Consider the following 26,940-nt stretch of genomic DNA (forward strand, 5'->3'; position numbering starts at 1 on the left):
TCATAATTAACCTTTACTGTGCATGTTTTGTGCATTGTAGTCATACATTACATGGTGTTGCTGAAATAGTAAAAAGCCTTCATTAACAATCAATCACCAAGAGTCAAACAGACTCTTATCATAGTGCCACTTTTATTTTATACAAATGTAGTACTGCAAATACTTTATACATTTACTTTAAACAGTGAGGCTCAATGATGCATAATGGTTAATAACATAAGTGCAGTGCATGCTTTTGGGAGCTATTATATGTACAGTGCTGGTACCATGCTTCCTTTGTATGTCATATCCATCTGTCCTCTGTGCAGACTTGAGAAAGAGTTTTTATAATGATGTCTTCATGCAGTCCAAGAGCTGAAAGACGGTCAGTTCAAGGATTGAGCCTTTACAGAGGGATGAGATGCATTAATGCATTTCATAAGACATTTTCCAAAGAAAAATATCTACCAATAGCCACAGTCTAAAATATGCATATATCGGCAATATGAAAATCATGTGTGGGGGTTAATATACACTATATGTACATGCTGGACACCAAACCAAAATGCCACATATCCCTTCTGGAAAACACTCATGACTTGATGTCCATCATTCAGTGTGTATACAACAGAGATAATAGCTATATTTCTGTGAATATATAGGTACATGACACAATTGAAAATCAATATACTTAAGTAAGACATCCTTGAAAGTTTTGTAAGTTGTCAACCAAGGATTTAGATTACCACCTGTCATTTTAGAAAGTACTATAATAAGTTTGTGCTAGCAAATGTGGAACAAAACTCTTAAGAAACTCTAAAACTCTAAACTCTAATAAAACTCTAATATGGAATAAAACTAACTCTATAACTGTTATAACAAAATGATCTCTACAGTCGTACCTGTATCATTCCCCGACCTGTACACCTGCACAGTTGTCTTTACTCTCCGAAGCTATTGCTAAATATTCAGCATTTCTGGAGGGACAAAAAAAAAAAAGAAATAGTTATCAAAATATCTAGTGATTCGCAAAATAACATGAGACGTGCAGCCATGATAATGATAGTGGAATAATGTAAAAACACATCCATATAGCTAGAAGACAATGAACCAGTCTCTTTTTTTTTCCACTTACAGATGGGAGGTTTTGGTTTTGACTAGGGACGAGGTTGACAGAGCACGGTACGGACAAGATGACAACATGACAAGCAGAGAGAGGGAGCAAGACATGTCAGACAAAGAGACACAAGTGAACACGTGAGATGAGTGGAAACACAGTGACGAGTATGAAACTGAGTAGGGTAAGAGCACAAACTGACAAAATGAAACGGGGAGGGGGCAGTGGGGGGACCCAGGGGAGTTAACACTAATGTTAACACATTGAAGCTATAGTGTCCTTATGCATGCTCAATAATCCAGGTAAGGAAATCGCAGAAAGGTGAATCAGTTCATCTGGACACAGCGTTTATTGACAGATACGTTTCATAACTCAACTAAGTGACCTCTTCAGTCTAAACTGACTGCAGGTATCCCCACTCTTATAAACAATACAGTACAATACAGTGCTAACAACCGCAAACAACGACCAGTTTCATGTGCAAATATGGGTGTGACCATTGATCATGTGTGTTATTCACAGAGGATGAAGGATTGTTGCAATCACAGCATTGTAAGATGGTGACAGATGTATAGACGGATGTATTGGACATCTTCCTGGCTTTGACAAATGCCCAGTTAGAATAACCACATTTAACCAGGGCCTGTTTAATGTGGGATTTTTCCCATGCCTAAACAGTGCACCAGCCAATTGAAGAGAGGACAACAGCTGCCTAAGTGTAAACCAGTGGTTATTCCGTATGTGGCGGGAGTGTCGGAAAAGCTGAGACGTGTATTTTCTAAACACCACATCTCAGTTGCTTTCAAACCCCAAAACACGCTGCGCCAGAAATTGGCCCACCCCACGGATCGGGTCCCCCGGCACAAACAGAGCAATATAGTGCACACTGTTAAGTGCCAGAAGGATTGCAGTGACTTGTACATTGGGGAGACTAAACAGAAGCTGGCCAAAAAAATGGCACAACACAGGAGAGCTAACACATCAGGCCTGGACTCTACAGTCTGCACCCATCTACAGGCCAGTGGCCACTCTTTCAGGGATGAGGATGTGCACATCCTTGATAGGGAAGAACGACGGATTGAACGTTAAGAGGGAACGACCATCCCTGAACCGAGGGGGGGGGGGGGCTAAGAGTACATCTGTTGCCATTTTACAATGCTGTGATTGCAACTATTCCCCAACCCTCTGAATAGTATACATGGCCATCGAAACTCTAGTTAATGGGCACACCCATATTTGATCATGAAACTGGTCGTTGATTTTGGTCATTATACATCTGTCGCCATCTTACAATGCTGTGATTGCAACAAACCCTTATCGTCTGTGAATAGTACACATGATCAATGGTCACACCCATGTTTGCATATGAAACTGGTCGTTGGTTGCAGTTGTTAGGCACTGTATTGTACTGTATTTTTTATAAGGTTGGGGATACTGCAGTCAGTTGAGACTGACGATGTCACTTAGTTGAGTGATGAAACGTATCCGTCAATAAATGTTGTATCCAGATGACCTGATTCAGCCTTCTTTGATATTGGGAGAAACGTTTCATCGCTCATCTAAGTGACCTCTTCAGTCTCAACTGACTGCAAGTATCCCCACCCTTATAACTAATACAGTGGCATAACGACCGAAAACAGTTTTATATGCAAATAGCTGTGACCATATACTGGAATTTCAATGGCCATGTGTACTATTCACAGAGGATTGGGGAATAATTGCAATCACAGCTTTGTAAGATGACGACAGATATACTGCCCCCACCGCCGCAGTTTAGGGATGGTGGTCGTTCCCCGAAGATGTCTTCTTCTAGGGGCGGCATGGCTCAGGAGGTAGGGCGGGTCGTCTAGTAATCGGAAGGTCGCTGGTTTGATCCCTGGCTCCTGCAGCGAGCGTGTCGAAGTGTCCTTGAGCAAGACACTGAACCCTTAACTGCTCCTGATGAGCAGGTTGGCACCTTGCGTGGCAGCCTCCACCATTGGTGTATGAATGTGTGTGTGAATGAGTAAATGTGAGGCGTACACTGTAAAGCACTTTGAGTGGTCGGTAGACTAGAAAAGCGCTACATAAATGCAGCCCATTTACGATTTTCTCCCTGAAGAAGTCACTTAGATGAGTGATGAAACGTTTCTCCCAATACACATTGTGTCCAGATGAACTGATTCACCTTTCTGTGATTGTCATTAGATATGGATAGCATAGGTTGGATATGAGAAGACACTGGACGGAGTTCGGGGGAGAACACGTCTGTGTACGCCCTTGCAAAACGATGTGTCACTTTCGACAAATCTGCGTGTTTGCTTCGGGATGACACACATTTTAAAAGGTAATTTTAAACATCAAATGCTCATAACAACACATGTTGACTGAGTCTATTTTGCGTTGGAACGTAGATGCGTCGAAAGGTGACACATTCTTCAAAAGAGCAGACATGCATGCATGCACAGCTCCGTGTAGATTATTTGGCAAATATTTACGCGGCTTCTCGTAACGCTTCCTCTCCCGCTGCTGATATCTTTCTGTAGCAGTATATCATCTCTATGAGGAGCCAGACCTGGAGGCCAATGATTGACACGTACATCATCACTTCGGAAACAATGGAGGCGGTTCCTCTGGTGGCTGCGCAGGGAGAGCGAGGAAATCAACCCATCAGACAGTCTGACACAGCACTTATCACACGCTTCAAAAAAGGTCGTCAGGAAAAGAAAAAAACAACAAAAAACTGCTGACTGCTGAAAATTCAACTAACAATTTTCTGGAGCCTCTTTTAGAGGATGCTAGCTGTTATCTTTGTAGTCATTTGAAATTGAGTTGTTTTCACTCTAAATGCTACAAATCAATTTTGGATTTCTTTTGTGAAATAAATCTCACTATTTCTAAACGCACTGACGGTTTTATCTTCAAGCGTTTAACTTTGTCTTTCTCTAAGCAACGGATTTAAGGTGATTCAGAAGTTATTTTATCCATAATGTCCTTTCGTCCTCCAGCTAGTAATGGTTTCATAAAAGAGGGCCCATTGTTAAACAGGTGTTAAATTCTTTTTTTTCTTTTTTTTTGCTTTTGCCATTGTTCTAAAATCTCGCTGCAGCTGCAATCCTCAGTAATTAAAACAAACTAAAGAAGCTAGTGTTTTGGGTTTTTTTTTTAAATTTCACCCCCCTTTTTCTCTCCAATTGTATCCAGCCAATTACCCCACACTTCCGAGCCATCCCGGTTGCTACTCCACCCCCTCTGCCGATCCAGGGAGGGCTGCAGACTACCACATGCTTCCTCCGATACATGTGGCATCGCCAGCCGATTCTTTTCACCTGGCAGTGAGGAGTTTCGCCAGGGGGACATTGCGCGTGAGAGGATCACGCTATTCCCCCCAGTTCCCCCTCGCCCCCCCGAACAGGCGCCCTGACCGACCAGAGGAGACGCTAGTGCAGTGATCAGGACACATACCCACATCCGGCTTCCCACCTGCAAACACGGCCAATTGTATCTGTAGGGACGCCTGACCAAGCCGGACGTAACACGGAGATTCGAACTGGTGATCCCCGTGTTGCTAGGCAACGGAATAGACTGCCACGCCACCCGGATGCCCCATAAGCTAGTTATTTCTGTTACAGTGCAGAAAATTACACCATTACCTTTTGCCACTACAGTGAGGTGCACAAATTTCCTGACTCTAGTGTGGTACTCGTAGTTCTGGTAGGTGAGAATGCGGTTGAAGTCACACTGGTAGGTGCCTGTGTCGTTGAAGGTGACATTGAAGACATAGATGGAGGCATCCTGGATGTCGTTGCCCCTCTTGCTGCCGTTCCAGTCCACGCGTTCCTCAAAGTGTTCATCTTTAATGGAGGGGCCGTCCTCGTCGTAACTGTATATCTGAAAGCAGGGTGACACGGGCGTTGATTCAGAGGGCTATCGTTCAAGGCAACACCGGCTTTTCTACTTTTAATTCAAACACAGGCGAGTGAGGTGTGAACCTTATAGTAACTTCTAGCTTGCTAGATGCTGGAGCATGCCATATAGAAGAGACCTGTTATTCACTAAATTTACTTTCTCTGTCTACTTTGTTAAATTGCTTTTATAATCACGATGTTACGTCTTTTGTGCATCATGTGAGAAGCTCATCAATTCAAATCCCTTGAATGTGTAAACTTACCTGGCTACAAAAACAGATTATGATCATTATTGACGGTACAAGTTATACCAGGGCCCACTTGATGTGACTAAATAATTGTGCTTCCTGAGTGAATTTTGCTTATGTTCAAGGTTGGTGGGTGGTTTTTGTTTTCATTGTCCTTTTTTTTAATCAGATAATGACCATCTTTCAGAGAGAAACTTACAATGCTTTTGATGATTTTATATTGGTTGGCGCTGCAAAGTAAACATGGCTGCATTAAGTTCAATCATTGTCACATGGAGCAGGTCAATAGCAGCTGCAGCATCCTGCCTCTGCCATTGACCTCTGCAAAAGGTCAGCACCCCGGTGTGTCACTGTATGTCCCGCCATCCCAGGATCTTTAATGATCTCTAGTTTGATATGTCAGGATTTATTCAATCTTAACCTACCAGCTGACCTCAGCATTGGGCAATATCATGTGATTCCAAACTGCATGTGTGTGTGTGTGTGTGCGTGCGCGCGTGTGTGTTTGAGTAAGACAGAATTACAGAGAGCTGAGCGGTGCATTGCGTAAGTGAGCGATGTGCTAAGAGATGGACTCCAGTTAATGCGGTCTGTGACAGGATTGTTTTGAGACCGCTTGTGTAACTCATATGCACTCTCAACAAATTTTTAGGGGCCTGTTGTGTTATTTAGGCTTTGTGCCAGCATAAGGACTGTCAAGGATGGGCGATGGTGGATTTTTACTCACAAGGTTAAATACTTTCTGTCCTTTAGGCTGGAAGTACCAGTCAATGGTAGCAGAACCTTCCACTTCGCTCCTCATCTTGCAGGAGATACAGCCTAATTTGAACCCTTTGCCAGCCACCGCCTCAGTGTCCGAGTCCACCTCTGCACAGGCTCCATGGCACTGGTACACTGTTTGCAAGAGGGGGAAGGAAAGAAGGAAGCGGCTTTTAAAATGAATATTTCAAGATCTTGGTTCAAATAACTTATACAAAACTGTTCAAGCTTGCAAAGAATGAACTAAACTCACCAAAGAGGGTGCACAGCAGAGAAAGGAACAGTAGATTTAAAGCTTCCATGTCACCAGATGTAAGAGTGGCACCGATTTATGGGATGAGGAGCCTACAAAATGTATATAAATTTGACCCAAAGTCCGGAAAGTAAGATTCCTCACGTCGGGCTCCAAGAGACTTGTGGGGCTTTGAATGAACGGTTTTAAAAATTTGTATCATGGACTGTGCACATAAGATATCAGCAATAGTTTTCTGTTTTCCTTTAGGAAGACTAGATTTTATGCACATTTGATTTTTAAAAAGCCTACATGGATCATTAAAGTGCAAGTTTTAATCATACGTATGGCTAAGTAAACAAGCGGCTTATAAGTGGCTGAGCTAAACATGCATGATACAGTGCAAAACATCAATAGGCCTCCCTTAAACCCCTAAATTATACCTGTATATTCTATCCATATTTATATCTACATGTACAATCCTATGAAACAACCTAAAGTGCCTCAGTTCTTTGGCTCAAGTCAACAACAGATTTATAGTGTTTACAACACTGAGCTGATTATTGCCGCTTTGAGAAGAGGCCTGCAATCTATCTTAACTGTGGATTTTATTTTTGCTCTTGATAGTCAAATAGACAATGGAGTAATCGGGATATCTAGCCCAATAACCCACAATGTTATTGAATCTACACCCAAGATCTAATTATTCTTTCCCTGGGGTTCCTATATGAAATTCACCCGGCAATCATTAGACCCCCCCAGGGAGGCATGCTCTAAAAGAGATCTTTTGTTGACAAATTCCAAACAAACGAGGTTGTTATAGATGCTTAAATGTTTATATAATCGTCGTGTGCATCCTTTCATACCGTGTGCAACATGCCACTACAAGCTTGCAAATCTCTTAAATTGTTTACTGTATTTGTTTTAATCACAAGGCTGCAGAATAAATAATTAAATGCATGCTCTTGGAAAGCTATCGAAGGTCTCCCTCGTACTGGCTACCGATATTTACTGCGTGGTAAATTTGTGGTCTAGAGATGATGAGTCAACAATTTGAATAATCTGAAATTAAAGCATACTGTCCCGGCGCTGCCCCCTCCAAATATGACGGCCTCCTTTTCCCAAGGTGAGTCGTCTCTCCGACCAAAAAAACAAACAAAAACAGTCCGTCCTTCCTCTCCTGATGGAGAAATGATTTACTCGGGATTAATGTGGAAACATTAATACCGGCTATCTGATGACCCCGGGCTCCAGCAGGAGATGCTTTGGTCGTGCGGACATTGCAGATACAACTGCGCGAGCGCCCACGGGCCCATAAAGAATTTGAAGCTGGACCAGGAAAAAAAAACGACAAAAACGTCGAAGCCCTTCTCCAGATATCCCAGAATATCCTTTTTAAATATAGATATGTATAAAGTACGATGACGGTGCCGACGACAGCGCCTCTGCCGCTCAGATCAGAGGACGCTGCAGATGCATTGCGGTAAAACGCTCGTCAGAGAGACAACGCTGGACGTGCGCTGCCATGCAAGGCTTGCCCCCAGGTGTTGGTTTACTGCAAGTGTCAATTTGACCTGGCTGTGTAGAAATTAAATTGGCAAAGTGTCCTCCAGCTAACGACACACGTTATCAATGATCGAGAAATTGCATTTGAAAGTGCACGAGTGTGCGTGATCTCCCTTACATTTTTTGTGGGGGGTGGGGGGGAATGTCCCTTTAAGAGAATGTCAAAGAGGGCGGGGTGATCAATACATTGCTTTTTATGTGGATATAGATGGGTCAGCTAATCAATTAATATTGTCCCCTCTCACTGCGTACGTGTGTGGATACGTAGTTATTTTGTGATACCGTCTATATTTGTATTTAAGAGCACGTTTATGTCGCAGAAACGCTACGGCAAACGCATAAGCAGCTAGCACTCCCCAGCCAACAGTCACACCGACACCCACTCATGTCATGGCATGTGTGAGGATGCTGATGCTGAGAGCTGGTGTCAACTAGCTAGCATTAGCTAAGCAGATCCCTACGGGTAAGCTAACGTGGTTAGCCTTTGCGAATTTGCTTATTTACTGGGGTTGCCGTCTTGGATATCAGTGCTACGAATAGCTAGCGGCAGTGCGCGTTATCAAATATGTTCCATATGTCGATACCGCAAAGAGAGCTACCGTGCTAGCTTAGATGCTAACGTTATGTCTGCTTGTTTTGAGGAAGAGAATGGTAGCTAGGAGCTAATGCTAATCGGATAGCATGAGGAGTATGAACCAATAGTGTTGGATTTTTGGACGGAAATTGTTATAATTGGTGATTAGTTGTTAATAAGACATTAAGGACATTGGCATTAAGAATACGCCTGCTGTTTACGTTCATAGATAGCTGCATCTGTTGCTACATTCATAGCTCATGTTCGATTATACCGCCCATAACGTTATTGTATTGAATATTGGACTGAGATAGGACTGGACCGTAGATGTAAGCCAATACTGACCAACTGGTCATCAGATTGAAATCGCAAGTACAGCGCTGTACATTGCACATACAATCAACGAAAGCTACACAAACTGCACACCTCTCATATTTGTAATGGAAAAATACTTATTACAAATCAGATCAAACAAATCCTGCCCATGGAGGAAATTCTCTAAAAAAAAATCTTTTGTACATGACATTACTAACTTCAGTCTTTCTCATAGAGCTCAATGACCATGGATCAGAACTGCAATGCTCCTTGCGCCCCAGGTGGCTTGATTGTTCAGGTGTGTTTCCCTGGTGCTCGGGCAGCCGTATTGGACAACTTGAATCGCCAGCGAGAAGAGGGCAGGCTGTGTGACCTCTCCATCCAGGTGCAAGGCCAAGTGTTCAGGGCACACCGTTGTGTGCTGGCTGCCTCTTCACCGTACTTTCATGACCAGGTAGGTAAGGTTAGGCTTTATCACCAGTGTCCAATATATGTACAGTGATTAGATGATATGACTGTTCAGGTATTATTCTTTTGTGACCAATTCATATTCTTTGGTTTGTTAAGTTAATGTCTTCATGGTACAGTGTAGTGAATTTTTCTCTCTCATACCTTTTGGATATCAGATCTCGTCTGTGCTACAAAATTCATTGACTTTTCAACTTGCTCACTTAAAGATTCAGAATTTCGTTTATTGTCGTTTTCTTTATGTACCTACTGAAATGTTGTCCCCCCCAACCCACGGCAATGCAACAGAAAAGAGAAAATAATATATCTAAAATTTCACTAAAAGCAATACCAAAAACATAAAAACAGAGAGAAAAACAAAGAAACACAAACACTTAACACAGCCCAAAGTTCAACACTGTCCATTAAAGTGTAGTTTTACTTCAATGTTGACAGCTGGTGTCTGTGAGTGACCAGCACTGATTGGGGGGGTTGCATGACCATGGGGGGACACAGTTTGTTAATGATCCTGACTGCTTGTGAGTAGAAGCTATTTAGCATTCTGCTGGATTTAGCACAGATGCTCCAGTACCTCTTCCCAGACGGCAGGAGGGAAAACAGATTGTGAGAAGGGTGATGGGGGTCCTTAATGATACTGGAGGCTCTGCGAACACGGCATTGATGATAAATCTCCAGCAGGAAGGGGAGAGGGGGCACCAATGATTTTGCTAGTTGATGTTGTTCGGTCTCTTTGCAGTTACTAAACCACGAAGTGAGACCGTAGGTTAGAGGGCTTTCAATGGTACCCCTGTAGAAGGTAGTGAGGGCTCGAATGGGGAGACTTTGCCCTTTTAAGTCTCTGGAGGGGTGGAGCCGCTGTTGGGCCTTTTTAACGATGGCAGAGGTGTTAATGGTTGAGATCAGGTCATCTGCCAGGTGCACTCCCAGGAACTTGGATGTTACTGACCCTTTCCACAGCGGCGCCATTGATAATCAGCTGTGGAAAGGGTCAGCAACATCAAGTTTCTGGGTCAGTAACATCAAGTTCCTTAATATTTTTAAATACAAGACTGTTACTAAATCTAACTTTCATTTTAAATAATTTTATTGCATGCCAAAGTTTCGATTTTTTTTCATTGCTTACAGAAATGAAGAAAAAAAGATAGACAGACATGCAATGCCTATCTGCCTGCATGTATGCATACAATGCCTATATGCATATCTAAGGTGCTGACTGGGCAAGGGATACAATGCGGTAACATATATTTAGGAATAAAACACTTAACAACTACACTTGGTGACTATGAAATAATGCAAAAAGGAAAAGTGGCTGCTGGAGCAGCACTGTGCAGAAGCGAATGAGGCCTCCTCTCCCATAGTCACAACAGAGCAGCACTATCCCATATGTACAGTGAAAATGATTAGCTAGGGCTATCACAAATGGTGAAGAAGCAGCCATGAACAAAAGACATGCAAGGGTCTCCAGAGAGGCCAGGGCTAGGGTCAATGGGAACAGAGGATGCAGGGCAGACAGAGGACTCATCCCCGACACTTCCCAAACCATCAACACACTGCTCCCATTAGCACAAGCTCTATTTCTGAAAAAGAAAGGATAAGAGATCATCATTAAGGAAAAATAATTTTTATGGCTTTGCATTTTATTGCTATCTGTCTGTTTTTTGTATTTGTGGTTTGTAACTCTCTTTTCTTCTGTAAAGCATATTGTAATGCTGGTTTTGAAAAGTGCAATTTACACCCTGGTTTACTTACTCAGTAGATGGTCACTACTCAACTAGATGAAAGATGTTTCCCTCTCTCAACAGGTGCTACTAAAGAACGTTACTAATGTCTCCTTACCCTCAGTTATGGACCCAGTGGCATTTGAAAGTGTCCTAAATTCTGCTTACACGGGCCAGCTTAGCATTGTGCATGAAGACATTGTCAACTATGTCACCGTAGCAAGCTTCCTCCAGATGTGGCACATCGTGGACAAGTGCACTGAGATCCTGAAAAGGCCTCGGCCCTCAGCAGATTGTGCACTCAGCGATGCCTCTATGACTCACCCTGGCACATCCTCTCGACAGCAGTCCCCCAGCAGCACCGACTGCATATACACAGAGAGGGAAGGAAGAAAAAAGGAGAGGAAGCCTGATGCCCTGCCTCCCTTGGCCACATGGAGAAGGCCGCAGCAGTTCCCTAGGTTGGGCCGTCTAAAGCCCTCATCAGGCCATCACTTAGCAGATTCTCAACTGGACACTCTCCCTGGCTGTGGAGAGAGTGATTACTCCAGCTGCGAAGAGGTGTGGCTGTCCAGCCATGCCAAAGCCAGTCCATTTGGTCATGATGGGCATGGTCACAATAGCAGGCATCATGGAGGGTTTCCTGGAGGTGAGGCATTAAGACAGAGAGCCAGATTTCATCAGCGGGGAGCAACTCCAAGTTCAGAGAGACTTCTTGACAGGAATAGAGAGAGTGCAGAGAGTGATGAGACTCAAAACAAGAGGAGAAGTGAGAAGAGAGGGATTGAAGCAGATGAAGGAATAGGAGTAGTGGTGGAGAAAAGGGAAGAATCGCTGCAAACCCTACAGCCCGGTGAGACACATCTGCCTCTTTTCACACTAAATACGTATATCCAATGTCTGTGTTTGCTCCCTGCTTTGTCATCTTCATTTAAATATATTTTTTAAAGTTATGATGACATGCGTGAATGCACCTAAAAGAATTGGTTTATGCATTGCATTTTTTCTCTTGCAGATTTTCACACCAGCATCAATGAGACTGAAGAGTCTGGCCAGGCTGTAGGGAAAGTGATAGCAGAGGAGACGAAGGAAAAACAGCAGAGAGAAATAGGGAGAGGTGATCTTTCCTCCAACACGACGGCACCCCATCCGTGTGAAACCGATGAAGGACTTCCCGGTCCCTCCTACCATGCTCCCCTGTCTTCATCTCGGACACAGTGGCAGACGAGTCTCTGGTCCCAGCAAGAACCAAGGCCACAAGACAGTGAGGAGGACAACAGCTACAGGAAGGAAGAGGATGAAGAAGATAATGAGGGCGATATGGACTTGGGACGCTTCGCAGAGGAGACCTTCAGTGGGGACACCTACGATGAGATCGAAGACGGCACTGGTCAAGTTTCTCAGAGGCCCCTAGTGCCGACATCACCAGATGGTAGTGACCTTGCAATGGCTAGCTCGGAGGTGAACTGGCCCTCCACTGACATTGGACAGGGCAGTGCCCTAACCCCAACCTCCAGTCGTCACTTGTCCCCATCCTCTGCCGTGTTCCTGCCTTCTTCTTCACCCCCTACCCCATCTTCATCATCCTCACACTTGCTTGCAGGGGCCCCCTACACAGGCAAGGTGCATTTCTGCCACTGTGGCAAAGCTTACACCCTTAAGAGCATGCGTGATCGGCATGTGAAGATGCAGCATCTCAACCTCAGGCCTTTCGGCTGCCCTGTGTGTCCAAAGTCCTTCAAAATGAAGCACCATCTAACCAAGCACCTCAAGACCCATGGAGGGCTAAGGCCCTACGAGTGCAACCTGTGTGGGAAGAAGGTCATCTGGAGGGACAGCTTCTTGAGACACCAGGCCCGATGCGAGAGACAGGCTGCCAGCTCCTCTGCCAACAGCAATGCTGCAATTGCAGCGGCGGCAGACATTGAAGACAGCTACAACTATGAGTTTAACGAAGAAGGTGCTTTCCTTGCTACAGGCGGGCAGGTGAAGGTGGAGGAGGTTGATTTCAACGGGGAGATGGGAGACGGGATGGGTGGGCTACTGGGGAGCGTGTCTGGGATTGTGGATGAGCTAAGAAATGAATCGAGAAACCTGGACGGTCAAGTTTTTAAAGAGGAGGCAAATGAGAGTTTCATCTGATACTTGTTTGAGCTTTTCAGCACCTAAATTCTATTAAGAAAGGTATGAATAAGATTATGATCCAAGTAATGATTTTGATAGTCTGCAGGCACAATCAATGCATATTTTGTGAGCAGTCAAACTATTTTTGACAGAGCTTATTTGTATTCCCTTTACCATGTGTTTTGAATGTCATGGGTGTTTAAAAAAAGAAATGTGAATTTGAACATGAAGGTCCCATGCGTCACGTGAAACCAACTTTCGAAAAGCTTTTGCAGTGTCATGGACGTGACCAGATTGATATTTACATGATCTCAAAGACTGTACATCTAAAAGGAGCACTGTTGTGAATGTACCTCCTGAGTCTAATTAAGATTTGCGTTTTGCACATGAATTATTAATTGAACCATCATCATTATCGGCAGTCACTCGGGGTCAAGTATGACTGTCCTGAGGACGCCTGCGCGTGACAGCTTTTTTATGTGGAGTGGCTAATGCACCTGCAGCCACCACACGGTCCTTAGCAGGGGGTGGCCAGAGTCCAATGGCACGGAGAACCAAGACGATTGGGGACCACCCTCTGTTGCAACCTTCATCCACCTTCACTGCTTCTGCCGGTTCCGCCGTTGAGGTCTTTGTTAGATCGCACTTCGTCTGGAACCTCCCCCTTGACCTGTCCGCCTTGGGTGACCCTACCAGGAGCCAAGCTCCGGACGGCATAGCTCTTGGGATCATTGGTACACGCAAGCTTCTCCACCATGGCAAGGTGGCAATCCTGGAGTAGGAACTAATTGAACAGCACATTCATCTGCATAAAGACAAATACACGTGATCCAGCGAGATCTTTTAAGTATTGAACTCTGGTTTACATCACATAAATCCAGAGCATTGAGGTGAAGAAATCTTTAAATTGTAATAAAGGCAGTTGTGACTTCTCTGGGTTTTTTTCTTTCTTTTCTTTTTTTCTTTTTTGCAGGGATTCGTTGTAGAATCACTGGTTGGCAGAACGCCGCTGGAGCACAAGAGGTCTCTCTAGCTCAACATGTAACGCTTTTCATTTTCTTTTATACTAAACAGAAGCTCTTAATCTTATGTTTAAGGGGAGGGAAGCCTTTGGCATATATTCTAAATGTAAACAAGCCCAAAAGAAATGGGAGGATAATAGACTCTATTTGATGCATTCAGGTGTAGTGGGGGCTCAGCCTACGCAGAGTTCTCCTTCAGAAGGACATATTATATGACATAGCCATCACAGAGCAGCTGTACTGGTCAGTAAGATAAAAAGAGCATATTAGTTACAAGAATACAAACTGAGTGGGGGCATTAATTAAAATTACACAATAGATTTGTCAGGGATCAAGCCATAAGATGCAAAGCTCATGGGCTTATATAAGTGCAAGGCGATGGGGCTTGACAGAAAATGCTTCATGAAGGGCATGGTCATTTGGGGGGCGAAGTATTATGTCACGATAGGACATGTTCCTACTAATGTGATTTTTCCTTTAAAGATTCAAACCTACCATCTTTATTTTTCATGTCTGAACTATTTTCTACATGGCAGACATGTTGTATATACTTTGGCTTCGAATTCTTAGAGTCAAGATAAGCTGAATAAAGCCTGGGTGTTGGTTTAAGAAGAAAAAAGAAAAGGCCTTTCACTTCCCTTTTTGATGGTGGATTTTTTTGCCAAAGGAAATTATATCAAGGAACATAGAATGGGATGGAGTAGGGCTGTACTAATTGTGGTTTCAGGGCCTAATCATGTAAGTGCTTTTGTTTCTTATGCTAAGTATTGACAAGGGAAGCTAATGAGGATGACTCTTTATTACTCATTTTGCATTTCGATGGATGCAAAACAGTCGTGGATTAGTGCAACCTATTTTGAAATCGTGATTTTTATTTAGGAACACCTGTACACCTATTCATGCAGTTATCCAATCAGCCAATCATGTGGCATCAGGGCAATGCATAAAATCATGCCGATATGGCTCAGTAGCTTCTGTTAATATTCACATCAGCCATCAGAAATGGGGGGGGGGGGTGACTTTGACTGGCATGATTGTTGATGCCAGACAGGCTGGTTTGAGTATTTCCATAACTGCTGATCTGGGATTTTCACGCACAACAGTCTCCAGAGTTTACTCAGAATGATGTGTGTGTGTGGGGGGGGCATCAAGAGGCAGTTCTGCGAGTAGAAACGCCTTGTTGATGAGAGAGGTCAACGGAGAATGGCCAGGCTGGTTCGAGCTGACAGAAAGGCTCTGGTAACTCAGATAACTACTCGGTACAATTGTGGTGAGTAGAAAAGCATCTCAGAATGTACAACATGTCTAACCTTGAGGCGGAGGGGCTACAAACAGCACAAGACCACGTCGGGTTCCACTTCTGTCACCCAAGAACAGAAAGCTGAGCACAGTCGGTACAGGCTCACCAAAACGGGACAGTTGACTGGAAAAACAGCCTGGTCTGATGAATCTTGATTTCTGATGAGGCACACAGATGGTAGGGTCAGAATTTGGCACCAGCAGCATGAAACCATGGACCAAATCTGCGTTGTGTCAACAGTCCAGGCTGGTGGCAGTGGTGTAATGGTGTGGGGAATGTTTCCTTGGCACACTTTTGGCCCGTTAATACCACTCAGTCATCACTTGAATGCAACGGCCTATTTGCATATTATGTCAGACCATTGGGCATCCCTTCTTGGCCACAATTTATCCATCTTCTTACTCCCAGCATATTAATGCACCATGTCACAAAGAAAAAGTGATCTCAAACTGGTTTCATGAACATAACAATGGTTCGGCGTACTTTGGTGGCCTTCCCAGTCACCAGATTTGAATCCAACGGTACACCGTTGGGATAAAATACAATGAATAGAATACTTTTTATCAGTCATTTTATACACACATACAAATGAAATTTACTCTTGGCATTTAACCCATCTTAGCTGTGTAGCTTGGAACAGTGGGCAGCCGCCGTGCAGCACCCAGGAACCAACTCCAGTTCTTCTTTCCATTACCTTGGTCAGGGGCACAGACAGGAGTATTAACCCTAACATGCATGTCTTTTTTGATGGTGGAAGGAAACACACGCAGACACGGGAGAGCATGCAAACTCCACACAGAAAGGACCTGGGATGGCCTGAGGTTCGAACCCAGGACCTTCTTGCTGTGAGGTAACAGCGTTAACCACTGGACCACCTTGCCACCCATGGTAGAACGGGAGAATGTTCCTTTTCTCAGTAGAACGGGAGATCCGCAGCAGGAATGTGCAGCTGAGAAATTGCAGAAGTTATCGATAGAATCATGTCAACATGGACCAGAATCTCAAAGGAATGTTTCCAACATCTTGTGGAATCCATGCCACAAAGAATTGAGGCTGTTTTGAGAGCAAAGGTAGGCCCTACCCACTATATGTATAGTGTCCCTAATAAAATGCTCAGTGAGTATATGATTAGGGATTTAAAGGATATTGCAGGTGGAATGGGAATATCGAAGCCACACAGCATTTTTTACTTGGAATCGAGATAATGACTTATAAAAACAAGATACTAGATATTTGAAAAATATGCAAAGATTCAGAGAAAGGACAAAATACGTTTATTGCAAGTTAGGCAGAACATTACAAAAGATAGCTTAACAATATGAGGTAACACAACACTCGATTTTCCAAGAATCACTTTCTGGCATCTTAATATTTCTTATACTGACTACACGGTTGCAGGGAACATGCACATAGCCCATGTACAAATGAGATTGGCGACATCATTAACTATACACAAAAGTGAGAAATCACTTGGCAGAAATTTTGCAGGAAACATACTGTCCTTCAGTACCCATGTCATGATACCACCGTACCGCTAACCACTCTGACCTTTTAACAACTTGCCATCTGACCATCGACTGAAACAGACCTTTTGTTTCAAAACTTCTTGAGAGGCTGCGAATGTCATTAAAACTTCAAACTAACACAATTTAGAAAACATAACTGTAGTAAATGCAACAGATTCAGCATCTTTATATATATGTATGGGAGCATATCAATTGTGTTTAGGAGTTTCTTCAGTTTCGTAACAGTGCACTTAACAAGGGCATTCTATTCACTTGACTAACATGAAAAGCACAGAACTACACATGGTTGTTAATGACATTATTGGATTGAGATGCTAAACTAAACAAAGATAATTTGGTAAAACAAGATTAGAGTCCATGCTGCCTGTGTATAGGTTTCCAGTTGTATTTTTCAAATGCATTTCCTTACAACTTATGTTTTATTCATGCACAACTACAACAACAACAAACATTCTCAGTCCAGTTAACACGCCGATGCGGACATACAAAAGAAAACAGAGGTGGGTTTGTCAGTCAGTGGTGTTCCCCAAAGCAGCGAGATACACAGAGCGCCGTGCATGTACAAAAATGCAGACAACAGAACACAAATAGAAAAAAACAAACATCTACTTTGAACAAACTTTTGACAGTAGACAGCAGACATTAGCACCATCAGACCAAGATTTTGGGGTGGGTCACATGAAAATAGCCCACTGACCGTGATTTTACAGTAGAAATACTTCAATATGGCATTACAGAAACCTAGGAAAGCCTCAGGAGGGTAAATACAGTGAGGTGTAGAGAAATAACCTGCAGAATTAAGATTACACAGCAACTATGGCACCGGAGACATCTACTGAAATGCACTTACTCGGGTCTCTTGCTCTGTGACAACCCTCATCCCAGTGTACCAGATGCCGCTCTACCGATGTTGTGTCACCGCCTTGAAATAAAGGAGACGTATGTTAGTGGGTTAATATTTCTTGAGGTTGTGAGTCCTCCAAAGGCAGATCTCCTTTCTCTCCTTGGTCCTGTTCCGTCTCTTGCAAATCCATGGTTTGGTCTTCGGTGGAGAGCTTAGAAGATGGTGCTCCAGCGTTTAGGGGGTGGACGGGACTTGGTTTCTCCCTGGAAGGAGATATGAAATGAAGAGAGGATCAAGGTTACTGTCAAATCAAACACTCACCTTCTACGTGTCTAAAGATGGCATCCACATCCAACAGCAGCTGGGAGTGATGCAGCTTCCAGCAGAAAAACTATGTGGCAAGTTTGATGAGTCTGTTACGGCATTTTGATTGTGATTGTCGAATAATTCACATTTGCTGGGATTCAGAAGAATGATCTGTACTAAGGATATGAACCCTTCAAGCGGGTTGAGGTAGATAATATTCACCGAAATAATAGTATCACAGAAAACTGAGATGAGGAACTGAATGATCAAAATAACTGACGGATTGGGTTTCTGGGTTTACACGTAACATTACGTGCGTGGTCTTGCCCAAATGTCGCCTATATGCTTATTAGTTTATTATGATGATGGGCAGCTGAAAAAGCATGTTGATGAACAATGAATAACAATGAATAATATATATAATATATATATATATATAGCTCTTTTTTTTAAACCGTCAATGGTGTTGATAAAAGTGCTCAACAAATGAGGAGTGGAAAAAAACAAAAACCGCTATTCCTGCTCCTTATCATGTTGAGCACTTTTGAAGCCACCATGGACCCAGTGAATTTTGTATGTATGTATGTATGTTTAAATATATATATATATATATATATATATATATATATATATATATATATCCCCCCCTTTTTCTCCCTATTTGTATCTGGCCAATTACCCCACTCTTTCAAGCCATCCCGGTCGCTGCTCCACCCCCTCTGCCATCCAGGGAGGGCTGCAGACTACCACATGCCTCCTCCAGTACATGTGGAGTCACCAGCCGCTTCTTTTCACCTGAGAGTGAGGAGTTTCGCTAGGGGGACGTACACAGCGCGTGGGAGGATCACGCTTAGTCCCCCCCCCCCCCAGTTCCCCCCTTCCCCCACCCCAACAGGTGCCCCAACCGACCAGAGGAGGCGCTAGTGCAGCGACCAGGGCACATACCGACATCTGGCTTCCCACCCGTAGACACAGCCAATTGTGTCAGTAGGGACCGACCGACCAAACCGGAGGTAACATGGGGCGATTCAAATTGGCGATCCCGTGTTGGTAGGTAATGGAATAGACCGCTACGCTACCTGGATGCCCACGACGAATAATATTCATCAGCAAACATGGATTCAATGGAAACTATACAGTAATGAAAGCAATGGTAAACCATCACACTGATGGCTACTGCACACAACACTACTCACTGATCTCTGGCGATAGCATCACTGTTGCTTTCAGGTAAACACACATAAAAAACCCCGAAAAAACAATAAGGTGGTTGTCAGGTCCATTCCTCACAGGGGATGAGGTTAATTTTGTGGCAACAACAAGGCAAATGTTAGGTGGGCTCACCAGGTTGAAGAGTCTGGACAGCGTGCTTTGGTCTCTGCGGCGTCTGAGGGGGGACTTTGTGCTCTCCGCACGCGGTGACGAAGCCTAGAAAAAGATGCTTTATAAGCGCACGTGAAGCAAGGTGGACAACCCGAAACCCCTGTACAACCTCCAACAAGGAAGGTCAGTCGAAAAACTTTCCTTTTTTGGGGGGGGGGGGGTTCAATGTGATATGCACCGCTTTGGTTCTTGTAAAGCCGGGCGTGACTGACCCGCCAACATCACAGAGTTGTTAAGGCAAAATGACGTTACCGATTTTAAAATGTTTTGTTACAGTGTGTGCAGAGTAGGAGTCAATGAAAGGACACTTTTCTGTTGTCACACAAAAACCACATATCTACAAAATGGAACGGTTTTGGGAATGACGAAAAGAAATATAATTTTCTCAGTAATATAAATAAATGACCATAAGATTAATATATTTCTACTGCAATCACTTTCATTTTAGGTGTAAGCGGTTTGAACAGAAGTATAATTCAACACATCTGCAGCTATGTGGTTTTCCTGCAACAGCGGCAGTGAGAACGGAGGAAAGGTCTCGCCCCACTTCTGTGCTCTGTTACTGTGAGAGAACAACATGAACAAGATGGGGGGGGGGTAGAACAGGAAATTGTGACATGATTCAGATTTGAAAGTCCCCCTACAGCCACCTTTAGGAAGAGAGAAAATAGGTTGCAAAACACACATGCTGTATTTCACAGTGATCTGAACAACATAAAGGCACATAGATGGGGGGGGGGGGGGGTCACAGTCCGACACACACACACACACACAGTTGAACAGCTCACTCTGGATAAATGAGAAGATGTGCAAGAGGTAGGAAATCAACAAAGGGTTGATTAGTAAGTCATGTTGGCCACACATAGGGATGGAGAGTTACAGGAAACCAGAGACTAGAAGGAAGAAGAGGAGGAGGAGGGGAAGTGGTGAATGATGCAGGCCAAGAGTTCCTAAAGAGAGAGTGTTTACCGGCTGTGGTTCAAAAATAGCCGAGCAGTTTCAAAGTCATCCAGAAGCAGCGAGTCGCTCTGGATTGAAGCACAGGGTTGGAGGGGTGGTGGGGATAGAGGTGGGGTAAAATAGGATATAATATATTTGTATGAACCAATAAACTGATGCCAGTCTATTTCAATTATGATTTGGACCACTGAAAACATTAAGAAGGAGAAGTTTGTTTAAATTAACACATGAATGAACCAGTCAGTCAGTCAGCCAGTGAGTCAATCAATCAGTGGAATGACTGAATTAGAGACTGACTCAGCCTCAAATCTCTCATGAATGCGCCCGGTGCCACATGATGAGAATTCACTTTTATCTTTTCAGGTTATAATGAACAAGATGTGTCATAAGGATGTCAGCCAGGACCTCCCGATGAGCAAAGCCTGATAAATACAGGCCCTGCTACTTAGCCCCGGCACACCACTGACATAAATAAAAAGGAATATCTGCTGGTGGTAGGAAAGGAAAGCTGGAGCACCAAAGGACAGATAAGGCAGGTTTGACAAGACAGTATGGGTTAAGGTAAAAGCAGTGGACATTGGACCCAAACATCACAAAGGAGCCCCGAGCTTGATGGGAGGATCATTGTATTCAGGTTACACATATAGCGGTGTTTTTTTCTTTTTCTTTTCAATCTGGGTGTGAGAAGTGAATGACGTACCAAGCCCAAGACTTCCCTCCACTGGTCATGAAAGAGAAACAGACAATGCCATCAATGTCATGATGATGCAGGGATGAGCTTACTTGTACCAGCATCTATGTCTTGGCAAATAGAAAGTGTAGTTACAAAACCTTGAGCACTAAGGATTAGGAAACATAATGATGTGAAAATCTGTATTTGACACTAAAGTGCAGTGACTAAATGCTAAAACAGGTACTTGTCAGCTCTTTGTGTATGTGCAGTATTTCTCAACAGTAGGGCTGACATAGGGGTATGGAAATGTCTATGGACAAATCAGAGAACATCTTGATAGTGTTTGTAGTCCAGACCTGATCACTACAATTCAAAACTAAGGCTCTCTAATGAAAGGCCAACAATACAGACTGAAAGAAATGGGACTTACCCTGGATTTAGGACGAGGAGAGGATACCTGGAAAACAAGAGACCACAGTAACATTGTTAGTTGTACCAGACAGGAAACTGAAAAATACATTAGAAATGTTTTGAAAGATAAACAGTCGAGTTTGTGTTTCTGTCTAAGGATGCCATTACTGTGCAAAATAGGGCATCATGCAGCGTTGTAATCAGTTCTTTCTGAGCAAAAGAATCAGTCCGGTGTGTTTCAAACGCTGTCAGACTAATGAGGTAAGAGATCAAAACAAGACTTCACAGCCTCTAGTCTTTGAAAGTTAAGAATAAATTGAACTCAATATCACGTGTCACATGTCAATATCACATGACATCACACTACTGAGTCAAAACAATGGTTCAGACAGAGCAGTGTGCAATTCACTTTGCTAATTGTAAAGAGGTGCATACACAATATGATTTGGGGCATATGGCTCGTAGGAAGAGGGTCCTGGCTTCAATCCCAGCCCGTGTTGAGTTTGCATGTCCTCCCCCATTTTAATGTTGTTGTCCTCCCTAAGTGATGCGTGTTAGGTAAATAGATATGTTGTGCATTGTGTGTGAATGACAGGTCGCACTGTCCTCAGAGCAATGTGTAGGCAGCATAACGATATGCCTCCATTGTAACAAACGGATCAGTAAAGTATATTTTATAATCTCCTCCGGCTTCAAAATATACCCCCAGGACAGTGTGTTGGTGTTTAATCTGGAAACTTACAAAGCTCCTGAAGAAATGCATGACAGCATTTTCGTTAGCCCGGCGACGAGTGGAGGATTGCTGGGGCGATGAGGCCAGATGACCCCTGAATGACCCCTGAGGAGGTGGACAAAATTCAAAACACATCTGTAATTTCGCATGAAGCAATAGGAAGATGTGCCATTGTGTACCAACAATGTCATAGCCACTTCGTAATCAAATGAATATTTGTGACCTGTATAGGTCACAAAGGCCTTTACACACTGTCCGAACTGTTGTTTTTGTCATAAGTACTTTCACACAGAACGACGCATATGTACGCATTTATATGACGCAGCGAAAAAGGTGACGTAATTTCTTTTTCGCAACGAGGTCGATTTTTCTCAGCTTTCGCGCTGTGAATAAAGGCAACAACCAATCACGTTGCGCGGAATGAACGTCACGTCATGACTCTCAATGACAACGGCGGACCTGTTGATTGTGTGTCATCACCCTGTATGACAAAGGACACAAAAATTCTAAAGACCATGAACTCAACGACAACGTGTGGCGGAGCATCGCCGAACAACTACTAGGCTATTAGGACGGAGAGTAGTTTTTGTAGTTTACGTTTGGATTAAGTAGAGTTGGTAGCAAGGCAACGCGTGCTTGCGAATAAAGGCATCAACCAATCACGTTGCGCAGTTTGACGTCACGTCCGTTCAATGCCGGAGCTGTTGGTTGTTAGTGTTTATCATCAGCCTGTATTGTATGACGAAAGACGCAAAAATTATAAAAGACAATGAAATGAAGAACAACATCTGGAGGAGCATCGCCGAACAACTAGGCTAAAAGAACAGTGAGTAGCTTATGTAGTTTACTTTTGGGTGTGGTAGAGTTGGTAGCAAGGCTACCCTCCCTTGCCCTACCCAGAGCCGTTCGCGGCGTCAACGCGAAACCGAATGGAAGAGGAGAAGCCCAGGCACCGCACCGCCATACCTGACCCCCCCCCCCCGGAATGTGTCCCCCTCGCAAATCGCAAATTCGCGAGACAATTTGTATCGCTGCCGGCATGAATACTTTTGATGCGAAATATTTGCAGACGAGTATTTCGCGTTTTCGTGTCGTTTATTCGTCACGTGTCCGGTGCGTAAAGGCCTTAAGAGTCGTCTTTTTAACCACTCTGACGTCCTGAAAACTCTACATCTTGATCATAACCAGAAGGTTGTTAACTGATTCCCAAGATGCCAGACAGTAATGTAGGCCACCTAACGACTTTATCAAGCCTGCCGGTGATCGCGAGCATCCTTTTTTAATTAATCGTTTTCTCCGATTACAAGGTCGGTCACCAGCTGTCGGAAAAGACAAATTTGCTTCAGGCCATAATATAATGTGTTCAAGGCTATGGCTCATTAAAACGTTGAATTCGGATGAAGGTAGGACAAAAAACCTAAATGGAAATGATAAATGTGTATGTAACGCTTTCAAGGCCCACTTTCAATCATATATTCAAATATTTTTTTTTAAAATTACTGTTGGTGGGTGAGCGATTGCATACCTAGTTAAATAATAGAGTGATTTTAAGATGTTCCTCAAAGAATCAGATTTAAATAATGTATAAAAGGCAGTTAATGCACAGGAAATCTTCACATATATTTGAAAACATTAAATGAATGATGAATTAGGATCTTTGTCAAAAGACTGTCATGTGTAAAGCCATCTAGGATGGTTTACATTCCCACAATGAAAACGGGTAGATGCAGTTTGCCTTTACGTCAGAACATTACTGTTAAATGCCATTATTCAAACTTTTACAACAAGGACTGTGAAATAATTCAATATGATCATTTATCGTCTTTCAGTTGTATTGAATCGGGATGAAATTTGGATATTATCGGATTGTGATACAGAATTTTTTTTTATTACTGATATGGAGACTTTATTACCAAAAATGTCTCATAAAATCTTATATTTGAGGAAGTATTATATGAAAACTAGTTCTGCTTTGATATCATTCTTTACATTACCAAACAGTTCAGTGTGATAAACCTTAGTTAGATTCTTGAATAGGGTATTCCTGCATACGTATGTAAGCAGATACTGTGATATATATTGACTTAGTGTCAAACATCTTAGGATTATTGTGAGAATGACATTTCCATATCACCCAGCACAAATTGCAACTATGTCAGAAAGCATCAGGCATTCATGTTCTTTAGTCTGCTGTTAAATCAGTAAGAAAAAGACTATGGAGACTTAGTTGACTCAATAGTACATGGATGAGGCACTGCAATACACCACAAAGCAGAAACACTGTGAAGCCGAGCACTGTGTGAGAGAAGAAAATCTATAATGTACAAACTTTAAATTCAGCGACACTTCATACAGAATATGAAGGAACTGCTCCTTAGGTTTTGATGGAGTTCCTGTGTGAGGATCTGACTTGGGTGTTAGAGGAAATGAGATTGAGTTAGCGCTGAAACGTCTTTGGTGTTATCAAGGGGGAAACTCCCATCAGACATGTTTTGCTAACAAACTGTCAAAAAAAAAAGTTCTGGGGTTCTGAAAAATGCCTCTATAACCACAGATCTCAGCTCCTAACTCATGTACTGTACACAAACGCTTACTAGCAAACTGACTAAGTGCAAACACCTATTAGATGTAAGACTTCATAAAAAACAGATATGTTTTTCCACCAAGTTTGATGTGTGCAAATACAATGTCATACACTTTTTCTGAAACTGGAAATTCCACCTTAGTTCACATTCAAACAGTTTTGAAAACAATCTAAAGGAGCTAAATTTAGGAGTAATTAATATACAGAGAAATTAAACTCTGAAATTTAGAGACTTTACTATTTGTATATTTAATGTAAGAGTTTGCCACTTCAACACCTCTATGTCACCAAAAACACCTCTTCAACATTCAGTTTTAGCATTTGGGGAAAAAAAAGACAACCACCTAAATTATATCGATGCCCATGTTATAACAAGGCAATGATCGTGCACAAATACATTCCTCGAAAAAGCTCTCCAATTTACATCGAAAATCAAAATTGGCCCATAAATTATGGTTAACAATGAGTCATGGTTGAAACTTAATTTACACCAATGCTCCACTTTAACAATACTCTGCTTGACACTTACACCCACAGGTAGTAATTATAAATGAGCAGGTTTGAAACCTGAAGGTTGCCATCAGGGTATGGGAGACAGCACACCCCAACCTGAAACGGCTGTCCCAAGACATCAACTATAAGGGCGTCTAACCCTCAACAGACAACGGTTCAAAGGTAGTGCAGCACTGAATACCTCTTAGGGATGAGTGTGGTGATCCAAACGTAATTCTCGTTCCTCATATTACCCCCAGGATGTCACTGTAGACTACACAATATGTTATAAGTCAACGTGTCGGATGAAAGGGTTTCTGCATTTTTTTGTATGATTTGTTTTTGCTGCCTAATTTTATCAAAATCAGAATAATCGCAATCCTTCCAGAAAGAACATAGAGAATTCTTCGAAGGATTCTGTCTGCAGAAAGGATCAAAGTTGGCTAGTGAACCTTGTAGAGGTCAAATGGCATGTGTTTGAAAAATCGTATGTAGCACCTTTGTGTTTTACATCCACTGACATCCACTAGTTTTGCAAACAGCTGCTGCTGACAGTATTCGCCTCTGATATCTGAGTGACCAAAACATAAATTTTAAGTGGTTAAAATTACCCCACGTTTGTGATGAAAGATACAAATGTTTTAAAAACCTGCACTATTCTTTTATATGATCTGTGTTTTGGGCGCAGATAAGAAAAAGGCTCACCTTGCTTCTCTTCTTTTTGTCCCCTCCAAAGAACTGGCTAATCTGATCCATGACACTGGGGTTCTTCTTCTTCCTTCCAAGCCCAAAGGTGCTTTGTCCTGAGGTGCTTGCTGTGGCCATCCTAGCTGCTTTTTGTAGGCTGGGTGGGGTTGACTGCTCTTGTCTCTCCTTGTACCGCACTTTGGGGAGTAAACCTTTTCCAAGCCAATCCAAAGCCCACAGCTTCCAATGCCAGGCGGTGCTTCTTCAGGGTCTCTTTCCAGCCCATCTGATGCGGAGGGGCCGTCTTTGAAGGTGTCGTCTCCCTGTCCCAGAGCACCATGGGAGATGAGGAGGGTCAGGTGGGGGTTGGCGGTTGCAGCAGCGTCCGTGGTTCTGGCCCAGCTCCAGGCATTCTTTGGCCTCTCAGCGCCCGTGGAGTCAGTCACTGCCGCCCTCTGCATGGGCCAGTCATTGTTCCTCTCCCCATCTGCCTCACCCAGGCCAAAGGGACAACAAGGGTTATCTGTGAGTCTGAACTTGGGTCTTGATGCAAAGCAGCCCGCTGCACTGTGAGGCCATTGTTGAATGGGCTACCGATCTATCTTATTGATGGGTGGTATTCAATTTGGATTCAGTCATCCAGATTAACATATAGAGAGAACTAGGGGAGAGGAAACACTTACTGTGTTTGAAAGATGTCAAAACCTGCAAACATGGTCCAAGTATTTCTGCTTATGTAAGTAATGAAAACAAAGTGAAACTTAATGGCAAGTGCACCTTAATAATTTCATATACTGCAAACAGCAAAGTACAAGTATGCTTCCAAGCAGCGACAGAAGGTTAATGACACCTTTGGAAATTCAGATGATCTTAAAATGACTAAACTTAAACTGTGACGAATTCCACCAAATATGGCCACCTTTGTAATTCGTTTCAGTTAAATCTAAGATGGACAGTGGGGCTAGTCATGCAAATTGTTCTTACATTACAAAATTGTTTATTAATCCAACATCATAAAAAACAGTGGGATAT

The 26,940-nt window shown here is 43.1% G+C and overlaps 3 protein-coding genes across 4 annotated transcripts; 1 reads left to right on the top strand and 2 right to left on the bottom strand.

The window, feature by feature from the left end:
• Positions 1–73: 73 nt before the first annotated feature.
• LOC130128587 (sodium channel subunit beta-1-like) lies at positions 74–7,324 on the bottom strand. 2 transcript variants are annotated; one of them, XM_056298231.1, is made up of 7 exons: positions 7,302–7,324; positions 6,244–6,335; positions 5,959–6,125; positions 4,729–4,966; positions 3,574–3,715; positions 882–956; positions 74–383 (listed from the first exon to the last, which is right to left on the bottom strand). In XM_056298231.1, exons 2-6 carry the CDS (start codon positions 6,290–6,292, stop codon positions 887–889), a joined length of 666 nt encoding a protein of 221 aa, XP_056154206.1. In that variant the 5' UTR covers positions 6,293–6,335; positions 7,302–7,324; the 3' UTR covers positions 74–383; positions 882–886. The 2 variants fall into 2 exon arrangements, with proteins under 2 accessions (XP_056154206.1, XP_056154205.1); XM_056298230.1 differs by lacking the exon at positions 7,302–7,324 and having other exon boundaries at positions 6,244–6,462.
• An 864-nt stretch (positions 7,325–8,188) lies between these two features.
• zbtb22a (zinc finger and BTB domain containing 22a) lies at positions 8,189–13,964 on the top strand. The gene is made up of 4 exons (XM_056298679.1): positions 8,189–8,251; positions 8,913–9,131; positions 10,948–11,716; positions 11,879–13,964. Exons 2-4 carry the CDS (start codon positions 8,919–8,921, stop codon positions 13,003–13,005), a joined length of 2,109 nt encoding a protein of 702 aa, XP_056154654.1. The 5' UTR covers positions 8,189–8,251; positions 8,913–8,918; the 3' UTR covers positions 13,006–13,964.
• A 2,602-nt stretch (positions 13,965–16,566) lies between these two features.
• Positions 16,567–26,181, bottom strand: mbpa (myelin basic protein a). The gene is made up of 6 exons (XM_056298374.1): positions 25,927–26,181; positions 22,155–22,250; positions 21,432–21,458; positions 21,029–21,049; positions 19,330–19,413; positions 16,567–17,942 (listed from the first exon to the last, which is right to left on the bottom strand). The coding sequence occupies exons 1-6, from the start codon at positions 26,044–26,046 to the stop codon at positions 17,892–17,894; spliced, it is 399 nt and encodes a 132-aa protein (XP_056154349.1). The 5' UTR covers positions 26,047–26,181; the 3' UTR covers positions 16,567–17,891.
• Positions 26,182–26,940: the final 759 nt, after the last annotated feature.

Source organism: Lampris incognitus, chromosome 18 (assembly GCF_029633865.1).
Source record: "Lampris incognitus isolate fLamInc1 chromosome 18, fLamInc1.hap2, whole genome shotgun sequence".
Classification (NCBI taxonomy): domain Eukaryota; kingdom Metazoa; phylum Chordata; class Actinopteri; order Lampriformes; family Lampridae; genus Lampris; species Lampris incognitus.

Bases quoted from the DNA above. Each gene is read 5' to 3' on its own strand.
- mbpa (XM_056298374.1), bottom strand. From the start codon at position 26,046: ATGGCCACAGCAAGCACCTCAGGACAAAGCACCTTTGGGCTTGGAAGG. The intron at 19,414-21,028 runs GTACGTCATTCA...ATCTTTTTCTAG, and splicing joins GGAGGGAAGTCTTGGGCTTG to GCTTCGTCACCGCGTGCGGA. The intron at 17,943-19,329 runs GTGAGCCCACCT...ATCTCCTTCCAG, and splicing joins TGTCCAGACTCTTCAACCTG to GGAGAAACCAAGTCCCGTCC.
- LOC130128587 (XM_056298231.1), bottom strand. From the start codon at position 6,292: ATGGAAGCTTTAAATCTACTGTTCCTTTCTCTGCTGTGCACCCTCTTT. The intron at 4,967-5,958 runs GTGAGTAAAAAT...CCCTGCTTTCAG, and splicing joins GACAGAAAGTATTTAACCTT to ATATACAGTTACGACGAGGA. The intron at 957-3,573 runs GTAAATATTTGC...TTGTCCCTCCAG, and splicing joins GAAGCGTTACGAGAAGCCGC to AAATGCTGAATATTTAGCAA.
- zbtb22a (XM_056298679.1), top strand. From the start codon at position 8,919: ATGACCATGGATCAGAACTGCAATGCTCCTTGCGCCCCAGGTGGCTTG. The intron at 9,132-10,947 runs GTAGGTAAGGTT...CTCTCTCAACAG, and splicing joins CACCGTACTTTCATGACCAG to GTGCTACTAAAGAACGTTAC. The intron at 11,717-11,878 runs GTGAGACACATC...TTTCTCTTGCAG, and splicing joins GCTGCAAACCCTACAGCCCG to ATTTTCACACCAGCATCAAT.